At 33.4% G+C, this 15,572-nt stretch overlaps 1 protein-coding gene across 3 annotated transcripts in view; it reads left to right on the forward strand.

The window, feature by feature from the left end:
- Positions 1-15,572, forward strand: part of LOC114330372 (protein C-ets-1-like) — a 683,925-nt gene that overhangs the window by 407,801 nt on the left and 260,552 nt on the right. For all 3 annotated transcript variants that reach the window (XM_050649794.1, XM_050649793.1, XM_050649792.1), the window contains one exon: positions 8,232-8,348. In XM_050649794.1, coding sequence (XP_050505751.1) covers positions 8,279-8,348 — 70 coding nt within the window. In that variant the 5' untranslated portion in view covers positions 8,232-8,278. The remainder of the gene's footprint in view (positions 1-8,231; positions 8,349-15,572) is intronic.

Here is a 15,572-nt window from a genome sequence, read left to right on the forward strand (position 1 = left end):
TCAATACAATATCGATATTTTTATCGAATATCGTGAAACTCTAGTCAGTTCCCTTTTGACGTATTCATATTCTGAAAAAAAATGTTGCATCTGTTTAACTATTATTTGTTTTGTTTTTGGTTTTAAACGGAGCAGGCGCCATACATACAACTATAATAAACTTTTAGTACTGCTTCTAATGTCAAATTGTGTCGAGGACAATACATATCGGCAATATTAAGCGCTCTAGTGTAATTCAGTAAAATTATTTCATGAATAAAACTCTATTTTTATAAATAATTTTAACTAATATTTTATTGATATCTTTGTCTGAATATTTGCTAAACTGTGCTGTTTACTTTGACAAGTTGAAAAACATTAGGTAGATGTGATAAATGTCACTGAATGTTTATTTAGGTACAAAGACTTTAACAAAGTATTAAAAAATAATCTCACGAATATCAGACGATAGTGAGAATAAATAAGAAAATAATGCTCCAATTTGTTTCTTAAACTTGTTTCCATTCGGCAATAGCCAGACAAAATGTTTTCAAAAAATTGTCGCATTATTTTCAATTTATTCTCACTCTCTTTTGATATTAATGTGGATATTTTTTTGATTATTTCATTCATAGGAGATTCTGACCAATAGAAAGCTACAGAAATCTAAATTAGACTGATAATTTTTGATAATTTCCCGTCGTCAAGTATATTACGTCAGATGCGCTTCGTTGCTATGAATAAATACATTCAGTGACATTAATGACAATTAATGTTTTAAAAATTATAAAAGTGATGACTTTCAACCGTAAAATATTTATAACAACTGTGTGTTTAATTGTACTAATTTGTACTTACATAAATAAATTACAACAAAATTTTGGTTTTGAACAGTTTTATTCATGAAATAATCGCAACAAATTGCACTCGATCTCTAAAATTATTATAGAATTTTAGAATTTCCCTTCGTCAAGAAGCACGTCAAATGCCCTTCGTTGTTAGGCAAATTTAAAAATAAATAAATAATCAGTGGAATTAATACCAATTAATGTTTTACAACTTGTCAAAGTGAGCAATCTTAACGGATTACACTCGAACTCTTAAAAATTCCCGATTTGTATTGCCCTCGTGACAATTTCGTCGCCTTAGTACTATAACTTGATAACTCCAAAATTGACGTTTTTGAGATAACTAATTCACAAGATGTATTTTATTTTCCTCTATATTGTGTAAAAACTTGATAACTCGCTCCAAACGGGTTAAGTATTTATTTATGATTGACGAAAGTTGATAAAACTCAAATGCCCCTAATATTCAGTGCTAAAACTTGACAAGATAGGTTATCAAGCTATCCTTTAATTGAAATAATCGTTAATACGACATACACTGAATGCTATAACTAGCTTACTCTAGTTATCTAGTTGTAGCACGTGTTTTTCTGAAACCATTGAGCTTACCACGTAATTGCTATCTGTTTATTCGGTTCATGTTAATGCAAAAATTAGAGAATTGTTAGCAGATTTGGCAACCTCCATGGCAGAGGGCTAATTTTCACGAAAATTATGTTTAAAATATTAGTTTTGTTAAAAAGTTCACTTAGATGCAACTTGGCACGACATGCGATATTACCAAATGTTAACATTATGGTAGTGCTAAAAGTTGATAACTTTAATTTTTCATGTTATTTTCCATATTGGAAAACAAATTTGCACCGTATTCCTAAATAGATCAGTAGCCAAAAAGTTAAGGAACAGTATTTTAGAGCTGCAGAGTGAATTCCGTATTTACCAACATCATGGTAGCAGCACAAATATCTTTAAAATCTTTAAACCCGTTTATCTCAAAACTACTAATTTCGAGTTATCAAGTTATAGTATTAAGGCGACGATTTGACATAATTTCCCTCACCTTGGGATCGGGAAATTAAAACTGTCAAATTGACACTCGGGATACAAATCGGTAATTTTAGAGCTCTTGTGCAATTACGACTGAAAATAAAAAATCTAGCTAGTATTTTTACTTATTATTACTTTTACGTTTAGATTAGAACGTTTTACAGTTTACATAATTTTTTGCATTATTTTTCTATTACATTTTGCTCTATATACTTACTTACGAGTAGGTACATATAATATTTTTCTGTATACTTTCGATATTGAGTTCATTTCTTATTTCGTACATTGTATTTTTATTGTGCTTTGTTATTATTACATTGTATGTATTATTAATTTATAGCTGAATTCTGGGTGGTCTGTTGTTATTAATTTGTAGGTTACAAGCACGGAAGATTAATAAATATCAAGAAAATGTCATAATACTCTTAAACTTAGTGGGAAACTGCTGCAAATCGCATATATCTGGTCTACTGTTGTTCGGACCACACCTTAAGGTAGCTCGTTAACTGCCTTAAAAATTATGCTTTATTAGTTCAAATTATATTTTATATTTATTGGATACTATTAAAGTTGTTCACACCCATTTTAAAAATATAGCTATCATTTTGAAAGAAACGACTATTTTGCTTAAACATATTCAGTTCTTTATTGTCACAGTATAATATTTACGTTATACATATATGTCGAAGCTATATACATACAACACAAACTTTTTTAATTCCTGGGTGTGTTGGTCTGCTATAAATTAACTTTATTTAGCTTAAATGTTTCGGCTGTTTGTCATTTTCAATAAGTACTTAACAATTTATCAAATTGTGATATATTTTGGAAAAATCCTTGATATCGGTTTTGTTATTGATACAATTTAGGTAGTTCTTTATGTGAATCATCTCCAATATATATCTTTTGTTATAGTTCCTGTCTTTTTCTAAAATACGTATATTTTCAAAGTCAAAAGCATGGCTATTTTCTGTAGAATGTTTGGCTAAGGCTGTAATGTTTAATTCGCCAATTTGTACACAAGTTTGTCTGCAACAACCCTTCTATGTACATGTTGGGGTGTGTTTGCCCAATAAAGTTTGAATTACAGTCTTTACAATCTACCTACTTTATAAACAACATCCGACTGCTGATCTTTACATAGTAACATTGGGTTTAAATTTTGAAAAATATTTTCCGGATGTTTTAAATTTATATTTATGTCCAACATTGATGTCATATTTTGCCAACATTTTCGACTGGAGAATCCATTCATGGAGCCAGTGCAAGCGATGGACTACCCAGCTAATTGAAATAATATTCGAAAATATTACCTCAACTAACCAAGATAGCCATCGTTACACCCTTAGCTTAGCTCAGTCACTCAGGTGTGTGTTCGTCTTGTCCTAACCTTAGAAATGAACTATGAAAATTGGAATGGAAGCAAACAAAACATAGTTTTTAACTAATCATGTTTATTGTTCATAAAGATATAATAAATAAAATGAGTTAGTAAATTGCATTAACAAATGTATTTAAATTCTTGCCAAAAACTAACAATTCTGGATTATACTTATGGCTTTTGGTAGCTGATGGTATCTTCTTGATGTCGTATGGTACTGCTGCTGGTTCTGCAACTGGCTGTGGAGACGTGGATGTTCTAGGCCACCAGGCCTACGGATGTTGGTCGTTGCAGTCTTGGTGATGCGGTTGCAGCCCTGATGACATGGTCCTCGTTGTTGTATCGCCGGCGATTTGAGGGTTGTTGAAACTCCCGGAGGGAGAAAAGTGGTTTCTTTCCAAAAAACTATAAAATAGAGACACATATCAATCATCAAGAAGAAAAACCAACGTGTGCCATCTGCCGTTCTAATCGTCAGAAAGAGTAGCAGATGACAAGAATAAATCAAATGAAATTTAGATGAGAATAATTAAAATTCTGATTACTAAACGTGGATATTAATAGATGAAAAGAAATATAGAAATCAAACACATGGTTGAACATTTGAAGGTTAGATAAAAAAAAATTAGAAAAACTGTTAGACGGAGAAATATAATTACAATATAATATTCTTACCCCAAGAGGAAGATGATTTGAGCTGGTGTCATTACTTTTGTCATTGTTAGATTTAGATAGATTAAGTTAGTTATAGTCACAGACATATATAACACCTAGACTGCGCGCTGCAATCTAAAACTGTGCGACCAGTGGAACAAATAAAAATGTCTTTTTCTGAATGAAAATCTGAAAAAATCAAAGGTATTGTGGGCTAGATAGCTTAATTGCTCTGTCTGTAACACTGAATATAATTTCTTTTATGACTGACAGGTGGTTGGTATTAAAATTTAAATATTATTTCCTAGCTTACATAAAAAAGGTCCTTTTTTCTTCGGCGCCGTCTTCTTTCGTTGGAGATCATCATGATTTCTTGAACTCTGTTCACTGCTGTTCTAAGAAGGCGGTTATACGAGCAAATCGTAACAAATACAATATAATTTTATAAATACGACTCAAACTACCTTAATCCTCCGTCTGTGCTGCCAATTTTCAACAATATACTTTGTCTTTAACGCAGTATTAATCCACGATTAATGGGACTAAAAGAAGTAAAATACGATATAATATATTATGGTTGTTGAGAAAAATTGCAGCTCAACTATTTTATTAGTTCTTCTGAGAAGTCAGATGCATACTTTACTCTATTATCCCCACTGCTATACTTTATGCTATTAAATTTGATTGTTTGCAGTAGAGAGACTATTGACTCGCTAACACGTAGGTACATAATATATGTTTGTATCCTCTACGCAAGTCCCAATTTAAAAGTTTTGAGTCTGTTCTCTATTAAATTATTTGTCGTTCTAATAATAAAAATAAATATTTAGGAGGTATTCAAATTTTCTCATCGGAGAAGGCTGATGTGGCTTTACAGCGAAACTTGTAAAAGTTGACGACATTCTGGGGAAATTAAAAAATAGTATTGTAATTAATATAAAGCGATCTATTGAAGATTTTAGAATTCGCAACAATTTAATGTTTTAAGAAGGTACTTACCCAGCATTTTACTACTTATAAGCACTTTTATCTATTTCTATCGCCTATCCAAACTGAAAGAATGATACTGAACCGGATCGCTGAATCTGTGGAGATTAAAATTATTCCAGAACAAGCAGGATTCAGACCCGGAAAGTGCTGCTGCAGTCAAATTCTTAATCTCATCCAACAAATAGAAGATGGTTTTGAACGGAAAGAAATAACAGGAGTAGCGTTCATAGACCTAACTGCCGCCTATGACACAGTTAACCATCAACGGCTACTCGTAAAACTCTACAATACTACAAAGGATTTCCGACTAACAAGGTTAGTGAAATGTCTCCTCCAGAATAGACGCTTCTACGTAACGTTCAGTCCAAGAACAGTCGGTGGAGGGACCAAAAAAATGGGCTCCCACAGGGAAGTGTCTATACAACATATACACCAACGACCAACCCATACACCAACAAAGAAGGCAATTTATTTACGCTGATGATACAGCTGTGGCAACTCGGGGAAGAACCTTCAATGAAGTCGAAGTGAAACTGACAGATGCCCTGGGAGACTTAGCTCTATATTACGATGAAAACCATCTGAAACCCAATCCCACAAAAACCCAGGTATGTTCTTTCCACCTTAGAAACAAGCATGGTCGAAGGCCGCAGGGGGTGGAATGGCGTGGTCAGATGCTGGAACACAACGAGACGCCAAAATATCTCGGCGTACGTCTGGATAGAACTCTGTCTTACCGATACCACTGTCAAGATGTCAAGAAGAAAGTAAGTGCCAGAAATAATATCATCCGCAAACTAACTAATACAAAATGGGAAGCACAACCACATACTCTCCGCACTTCTGCCTTAGCATTATGTTTTTCGGCCGCGGAGTTTGGAGCACCAGTATGGGCAAACTCTGCTCACTCAAAGAATGTCGACGTGGCTCTAAATGAAACGGTTCGTATCATATCGCGTTGTGAAACCGACACCTATCGAAGAGGTATACCCCATAGCTGGGATTGCTCCACCACCTATCAGGAGGAAGGTCACGTCAGAGGTAGAACGAAAAAAGCAGGAGACGGACCGAAGACACCCCTTATATGACCACCAAACTCAGCCAAGTAGACTAAGATCTCGGAAAAGCTTTCAGAAAACATCAAGATCCATCCCCGAAGCGCCAGAAACGCGCCGAATACACTTATGGCAAGCGTCAGCTACCGCAACACATTTTCCTCCCTCAGAGGAAATGGCTGCTGGACATAATTTACCGTATCCGACTTGGAAAGCGCTAAACAGACTCAGAACCGGCCTTTCACGTTGTGCTAGTAGCCTGAAAAAAATGGGGATACCAGGAGGACGATACCTGCGACTGTGGCGCGGTTCAGACCAGCAGGCATCTACTATCATGCACAGAGATGAGAGAGACCTGCACTGAAGAAGACTTAATTTTAGCAAATGACTGGGCCATCTATGTGGCCAACCATTGGAAATATAGAATTTAAAGTTGTCGGTGTTACGTACACGGAAAGAAAGTAAGTAAGCCTATCCAAACAAGTGGCGGTATAAATGTTTGGTATAAATGTTTAAGAAATTCAAGTAGCCACTCTAAAGGTATGAGGTATTTTACCAAGTTGTAAATTAGGCATTTTAGAACTTAATGTAAATACTTGCATATTAGTAGATACAGTTAAAATTATTATTAGACGATAAATAACGTGAATTAAGAGAAACTAAACTTTTTTTCTACTTAAGGCCAAAAGTTCATCAGCAGCACCGACTTCAACATTATTCTGCACATTATATTTGAGTCATTAAAGTATTGGTTAAAGCATTCCCATTTTTGGTGATATTAATATACACACCGGCAAAATTAAAGGACCACCTTAAAAATGGAACATGTTTGATGTCTCGAATTTCCTAAACCAGTTGTCCGATTTGAGTGATTTTTTAGTATGTTATAGCCTTATTATTATAATAATATTGTTGCCAGACAGGTAAATGTCATTTTATACCGGATATAACAATCATACTGTGTTTTTTCCTTAAAGTTGGGAACACTCTGTGGAATATTATAGCATAGATAAAATATTGAAATTAAAACTCAATTGTAGCCTTAGGGTTTCTTCACATTTTCTTTTTTGATTCATTTGCTTATGCTGAATAATAAAAAAGTTAAATACGTTAACAACTAGCCGTGTTCTTCATTTCATCAATACAGGGTGTTTCTAAATAAGGCGACAAACTTTAAGGGCTAATTCTGTATTAAAAAAATAATGGCCGTTTGCTTAATAAACATATTATGTCGGCAAATGCTTCGTTTCCGAGATACGGGATGTTGAATTTTTTCTTACAAACTGACGATTTATTTATTGCTTTAAAACCGGTTAAGATATGCACATGAAATTTGATAAGTTTTAAGAGGTAGTTATTGCGCATTTTTTGACATTCAATTAAAAATTTTATATTCACCATTGGGAATATCGGGATATATCAAAAATGTTTATACCCGTATGCACGCCAATGGTGAATATAAAATTCTTAATTGTATGTCAAAAAATGCACAATAACTACCTCTTAAAACCTACCAAATTTCATTTGCGTATCTCAACCGGTTTTAGAGCAATAAATAAATCGTCAGTTTATAAGAAAAAATTCAACATCCCGTATCTCGGAATTGATGAATCTGATGCATTTGCTGACATTATGTTTATAAAGCAAACGGTCATTATTTTTTATGCAGATTTACCCCTTAAAGTTTGTCGCACTTATTTAGAAACACCCTGTATTGATGAAGAACATGGCTAGTTGTTAACGTACCTAACTTTTTTATTATCCAGCATAAGAAAATGAATCACAAAAAGAAAATGTTAAGAAAGCCTAAGGCTACAATTGAGTTTTAATTTTAATATTTTATCTATGCCACATCTTATATATTCCACAGAGTGTTCCCAACTTTAAGGAAAAAACACAGTATGATTGTTACACCCGGTGTAAAATGACATTTATCTGTCTAGCAACAATATTATTACATTGATATTCTTAAATAATAAGGCTATAACATACTAAAAAAATTACTCAAATCGGACAACTGGTTTAGGAAATTCGAGACATCTAACGTGTCCCATTTTTAAGGTGTTCCGTTAATTTTGCCGGTGTGTGTATGTTCATTTTCTGGAGTAAAGGTGGTATTTTTTTGAATTTGCAGACTGACGGTAGGCAGATGGAGTCAAAATTATATATATATTGGCATAACTATTTCTTTTAATTTTTATTTAAAACTCAACTTAGTAAAGCAAAATGTATATTTTTGTAGAAACGTTCTTATGTGTTCTTATGTTTTTTTTTTAGATATTCCCACGCAAGTGCCGCCGCTGACGCCTGGCACGAACAAAACTATGGCAGAGGCGCTCAAAGCGTCTTTCGCCTCTTGGGAAAAAGAACAAATAAGATTAAATATTACCAAAGGTAAGTTATATCCTATAAATAGTTATTTTTTCGTTCGACTAATATTTAAAAAGACATTCTGAGATTCGCTATTCGAAAAAAACCTGAGCATATGGTCGCTACAATGCCCTAGTCTTGCACGTTTTTTGATTTAATCATATGACTTATTATGACCTGTCAAAAAAATCATAACATGATTTGCTTTTAAAAAATAACTAATTCTCCTATTAATGATCTCACAGTAAACCGTGAGGAAAAAACCTCATCATAGTATCACGAGATTGTAAGTATTTAGTCTTACATGTAGTCTACTCTCAATATTAACATCAAACTCTGATTTAAAATTAAAAATTCGAGTGGAAATTCTTAAATTAAAGTTGATTTCATGTAATCGAATAAACTAGCGTCCAATAAAGTCGCCCCAGGACCGCAACACAACCATATTGAAAATATAATTTTAAAGTCATCTACTGTAAAATGTATGTCTGAATTATCAATATGAATGAGTCAGATAAAATAATTAAATTATCGAAGAATAAACCTGTAATAACCTTTAACAGAATAAACATTTCTGTTGGGACCAGATTCTGGTTATTTACTCCTGTATCCTGATTACCAAGAAAATCTTGGTCTCCATACTCAGGAGTAACACTAATATAAAAGAATTCGCTGTAAAATGAAAATAAGAGACATCTTACATTTAAATTCGTTCAGAGGGCCATAAACGTCCTAAACGTTAACGTTAACGACTTCTATTATTAGTAATTTAGTTTCCGGTGATCATATCGCACCCCGACTTCAATAGTGCTATAACCCTAAAAAATGGAAATCTGTTTTTTGGCCTAACACGTTCCTTTAGGCGTTGCCATCATTGTGGAATAATGCCATATAAGTTATTAATCTTAAAATCTGCATAGGCATCTGTGTCGTTATTACCATTTCTGGTTTTGGCTCTGTCAGCATTAGGAAGACCGTCACAAGACAGTTTGCGTTACGCTGTGGTCGAGAGTGGATGTGTGTTGAGTACCGTTTATTTTTAAATATTGCCCTAACATATAATAATGAGAAAAATGAAAAATGGAAAAGCACCAGGTGAAGATGGAGTCGTAATAGAGGCCATTAAAAACGGAGGCCACATTCTTATAGGTAAAATAAAAAATCTCTTCAACTTATGCCTTCATCAAAAGTCGATACCTGAAAAATGGAAAAACGCAGTAACAATACTTTTGCATAAAAAGGGAGATAAGACAGACTTAGAACATTACAGACCCATTAGCCTGCTAAACCACTTATACAAACTCTTTACAAAAGTAGTAAGTGACATCAAGAGTAGAAAAGAAGCTAGATTTTTACCAGCCAAAAGAACAAGCTGGATTTCGATCAAACTTTGGAACAAACGACCATCTGCAGGCAGTAAAGTTACTAATTGAAAAGTCAATAGAATATAATAAACCCCCTGCCCTAGCATTCGTGGATTTTCATAAAGCCTTTGACACGATAGAGCTGGATAGCATTTTAGAAGCTCTAAATGAATGCCGCATTGACTATCGTTACAGTACACTCATCTATAATATTTATAAAGAGGCAACAATGAGTGTGTAGTTACATGATAAAACCAAACAAATAAGCATAGAACGCGGCGTAAGACAAGGCGGCACACTCTCGCCCAAACTATTCATAACTGTTCTGGAATATGCCTTTAAGATGCTCAACTGGGACAATAAAGGGATCACAATAGACGGAGAAAAGTTAAATCATCTTCGTTTTGCAGATGACATAATCCTTATAACTGATTACCTAGGAGAAGTAAAGGAAATGCTAAATGAGTTATGCTATCTGCTGGAAAATAGGCCTGAACATGAACTTTTCTAAAACTAAATATATGACTAATCTGATTCCTAGCGGACAGTTGATTATACGTGAACAAGAAGTAGAACTAGTGGAAAAGTACATTTACTTGGGTCATGAAATTAAAATTGGCAGAGATAACCAAACATGCGAAATAAAAAGAAGATTAACTCTTGCTTGGGCAGTTTATTGGGCAGCATATTTAGGAGCAGTATACCGATCGGTTTAAAAAGACAAGTGTTTGATCAATGTGTGCTGCAGGTAATGACATATGGAGCAGAAACACTGACTCTAAACAAGGCAACAGCGTCGAAAATGCGGGTTGCTCAAAGGCGTATGGAAAGATCCATGCTGGGTGTAACCCTACGGGATAAAGTAAGAAATAAAGATCTCAGACAAAGAACCGGTATCGCAGATGTTATAGAACGTATCACCAGGCTCAAATGGAACTGGATAGGACACGTCGCCAGGCTGAAAGATTCAAGATGGACACGAAAGCTGATGCAATGGAGACCAAGAGAAGATAAACGCAGTAGAGGAAGGCCGCCTGCACTATGGACAGATGATATCAAGTGGATTAGTAAAAACTGGCAACAATCAGCACAAAACCGTGAAGTGTGGAAACAATTGGGGGAGACCTATGTCCAGCAGTGGACGTGAATTGGTTGGTTGGATTATGATATGATAATGCATTTTGTTAGCCAAGAAAAATTACTCAAATAAAACTTCGCTAGTGCCATAACCTGTGATATTGCAAGTTGATACGCCCTAATTTAAGCCTCGACTTTTGAATAAGAGTGATTTAGCAATAGCGCCTTATCATGTTTTAAAGGTGAATTTCAGGTAAACCAATGTCAATAACTAAAAATAAATATGTACTAGCATTAGATAGCTACACACATAATCAACATAAGTGCAGAAATTGGTTATTTTAGATACCTAAGGAAGTTGTAGAGAAAATAATTGAGTTCACATCTTGTTTTTGCTCTCCCGTAAAGTTTGCGATTTCAGGGTTTATTATGGCACTAATGAAGTTCTGAGACGGTGCTGCAGCTAAAACTTTCTAATATCGACGAGACTCGGAGAAAAGTGCAAATGTATATTGAAATGCGATCCATAGGAAGAAATTGTGAAAAAGTGAATATTCAGAAAACAGCATTTAACAGGTATCAAATTTATAGGGAAATAATTTTTAACATCTGTTTTAAAGGGATCCAAAGTGGATTATCGAGAAGCTAAAGTCATAAATAATATTTTCTAAAACCGCAATACTCAGATATTGTTGTATCGGTGCTACTATAGTATGCGGTCTACCTCGAGGGTGCAATCTACACAAAACAATGAAATGCAAGAAAACTTTTGTAGAAAAAAATATTTATTCACAAGTACTAAACATTTGGATCAAAATAAATGTATTTGGCCATTTTATTTGAAAATATGGGTTGATATTTAGGCATCACTGGGAAAATATTACAGTGTTATTTGCCTAATAGTAAATAAAACTAAATTTACATGTTTCCTAGAGTATTCCTAAATAGTAGTAGTATATGTTTATTAGTACTTAGCAATAAACATTTCGCCTACAATGGTACCTTTCATTATTGTGTACAAACCCTTCTGAGAAAAGATTATGGTCATTAGCCGCACATGTATACAGTACCCACAAAAACAATCTTTACAAAGTCGATAAAACGCATAAGTCAGAAGAATTATTATTTTAATTATACAAATGAATACTTTGTCATATCAATTTACTGTTTTAGTTGGGAATAAGCCACAAAATTGGCATATTCCCAACTAAAATTAGAGTTTCACGATATTCGATAAAAATATCGATATTGTATTGTTATCGTATCGAAAACCTACAATACCGATACCGATACAATACATACCTTAGCAATATTAATGTCGATACGATACTCAATATCTGAAATCAATACAATAATCTTATATTGTCGATACGCTTCCCTCGATATTTTGAAAATATCGATATCGAGAAAAAAAATAAAGCGCCACAGTTGTTTGATTATATTTTGTGGAATAGGTATTTAGATCATAATTATTTATTACATAAAAGTATAAGCGATCTGCAACCCAAGCATCAGCTGTTATAATATTTTACACTTGAGTGCATAAACTTGAAATTCTTGACAGTGAGTAAAAATGTCTGTTATGATTACACTGTTTATATCATGTGGCATTTGTGGCAATTTTATGGAAGTAAGCGATGATGATTCAAAAATAATTTTTAACAAATACTGAATTGCGATTTATTCCGAATCTCCGGGGATTTCCCTATATTTTCCAAAGTAGTTTTTAAACAATACAGAATTAGTAAGTATTTGTCGACTTTCAAAGAAGCATTCAGCCGTATTCAATCTTTATAAGAATATACATGTAAGTTATAAGCAATATCCGTAATATTTTTGCGATTTTTAGAATAATGTCCATTTGCCAAGCATGCAAAAGTGGGCATAAAGGGCCTACACAGCTCAGATGTATAATTATTCTTTTTATGTCGATATTTTATCGAGTATTGTATCGATATCGTATCGAAATCAATATCAATAGGTACGATATTTTTATAAGAAAGTATTGCCGATATCGATACTCGATACGATATTTCATTGGCATAACTAATACAATACTCAATACTTAAAGAGTATCGATATTGTATCGTATCGTGAAGCTGTAACTAAAATAGCAAATTGATATCACAAATTATTATTATTAAGTATTCTTTTATAAAATTAAAATAATAATTCTTATGATTTATAAGTTTTATTCACTTTATAAAGATTTGTCGGCATTGTACTATAATACAGATTATACACCACATCCCTCGATAGACCGCAAGCTATAGTAGAAACTCGAATGTAGACCGCATACTATAGTGGCACCATTCCATCTATATGCAAATGGTAGTCAACAAAATAAAAAAAAACAGTAAAATAGGGTGTTATTCACGGTTTCAATAAAACTCCATACATTTGTCTGTTTTAAGAGTCTCATTATACATTGCCTACTCGAATACAATAGAAAAAAGGAGAGAGATAGATAGATGCAAACAGTCGGACGCCATTGTTATAGCACTCGTAATCATACCAGATTTTACTTTGATATGATACAAAAGTAAACGGTCGACTGGTCACCAATTGTGAGAGACTCAATATACAGCTTACACGGTGTGATATCAAAGTATTTTTCACCGTACCTACATCAAATATTGCAATTTTAAAATATACCGACATCAAATCGAACTGCAGAAATATTACGAAGCTATTGAAGTATATTTCGTACTATTTATTAATAAACACATAGGTTATAAAGTGTTAAAACATTTATAAACTTTTATTAAGATTTACTATTAAAATCACACCAGTTTCGATGTTAATACACTGACCCGCAAAAGTAACTGGACACTAAGTTTATTTTAAGTAAAATAAAGAGAAAGACTTCAATTCCAAAAAATTATTTTTATTGCATGTTCAATAATAAACCAAAAAATAGAAAACAAATTCCAGAATATTGACTAATGTATCATAAAACAAAAATTAAAAAAAATGTTAATCCGGAGTAAGACATTTTTCAAATTCTTCTTCTTCTTCTACTTTTTGTGTAGTCATGACTCTGTTTTTTCGTGTCCTTCAGTAAGTTGTCATTCCATCGTTTTCGTGGTCTTCTCATTGATCGTCTTCCTATTGGGGAACCGTCTCTCGCCGTCCTTACTACTCTATTTGTTGTCATTCGGCTTACTCGTTCCGTACTGTCATTCGTTCCATTCTGCTCTTCTGTTTTTCACCCAGTTATTAATGTTGTCCACCTTGCGTCTCCGTCGTATATCTGCACTTCTAGCTCTATCCCATAGTGTCTTACCATCGATTTTTCGAATTGTTTTTATCTCTGCTGTTTCTAACATTCTTTTTGTCCTTTCTGTATCAGGTCTAGCACAGTCGGGATAGCATTTGACCTTGCATTACGAGCTGCCCCAAATTTTATTTTTCTAATCTTTAGGGGTGGTCAATAGTAGTATAAATTTAAAATCTCAACTGAATTTGACCGTTGCGTTAGCCGCCATCTTGATTTTAAACGAGAACGGTTTTTGTTCAATATCTCCGCCATTGTCAACTTTTCGACAAAAAGTGTAAAAACTGAAATTGTTGAAAATGCAATTTTCTATAATTTTGTTTATTAAAAATTTTTTCGTGCGGTCGATATTTTCCGAGTTATGGGGAAAAAAGAGTGACAGTTAAAGCATAATTATTGATTTATTGAATTATCTCGTTTATTATTAGTTATACAACAAATTTGAACCTATACAAAAATGAAGAGAATTAAATTTTGTACAATTTTGATCTCTTTCATTTTTTTGATAAAATCATTATTTAAGGTAGTACGTATGCGGTAAAGGCGCGAGCGTAAGACCTGATTGATTTTATAGCAATTGGTTTTGTTCAAAATCTCCACCATTTTCAACTTTTTGACAAAAAGTGTAAGGAGTGAAACTGTTGCAATTACGATTTACTACAATTTTTCGAGAGAACCAGTGGCGGGTCTACGAGCGGGGTGGGGTGGGAAAATTCCCCCCAACAGGGTCCAAAATTAAAAAAAAATTGTTGAAATATTAAAATATGTTAGCTGACATGAAACTTAATTATCGACAGACAAATTCAACCAATCAAACCAGCTAGTAGCTAGTTAATAAAACTAAGTGAATTTAATGCATATAAGTTATTATTTATGTCTTTTATGTACTTAGTTTGGTTGGTGTTTCATTGGAAGTTTCAAAAATTGTATAAAATACAATTCTCTTTATTTTTGTTTATATACAATTATGTCGTAAAGTTAATGATAAATGAGACAATTCAATAATTATGCTTCCCCTCCGCTTCCACTATTTCCCCCCTTAACTCGAAGAATATTGATCGCATAAAAAAATTGTGGAAAAGAAATTGGAGGAAATTGCGTCTCCAACAATTTTAGTTCCTATCATTTTTGTCGAAAAGTTGAAAATGACGGAGATATTAAGCAACAACGGTTCTCCATTAAAATCAATATGGCGGCTAATGCAACGGCGGAATTCAGTCGAGATTTTAAATTTCCACTACTATTGATCTCCCCTAAAGGATAGAATTATAAAATTTGGGGCAGCTCAGAAACAATATTCAATTTAGTAATTATGCTCCCCCCACCACTTTTTACTATTTTCCCACTTAACTCGGAAAATATCAACCGCATGAAAAAAATTGTTAAAAAGAAATTGTACGAAATCATATTTGGGACAATTTTAGTTGAAAATGGCGTAGATATTGAACAAAAACAATTGCTACAAAATCAATCGGGTCTTACGCTCGCGCCATTATCGCATACGTACTACCTTAAATATTAACTTAATAA

This window comes from Diabrotica virgifera, chromosome 4 (assembly GCF_917563875.1).
Source record: "Diabrotica virgifera virgifera chromosome 4, PGI_DIABVI_V3a".
Taxonomy (NCBI): domain Eukaryota; kingdom Metazoa; phylum Arthropoda; class Insecta; order Coleoptera; family Chrysomelidae; genus Diabrotica; species Diabrotica virgifera.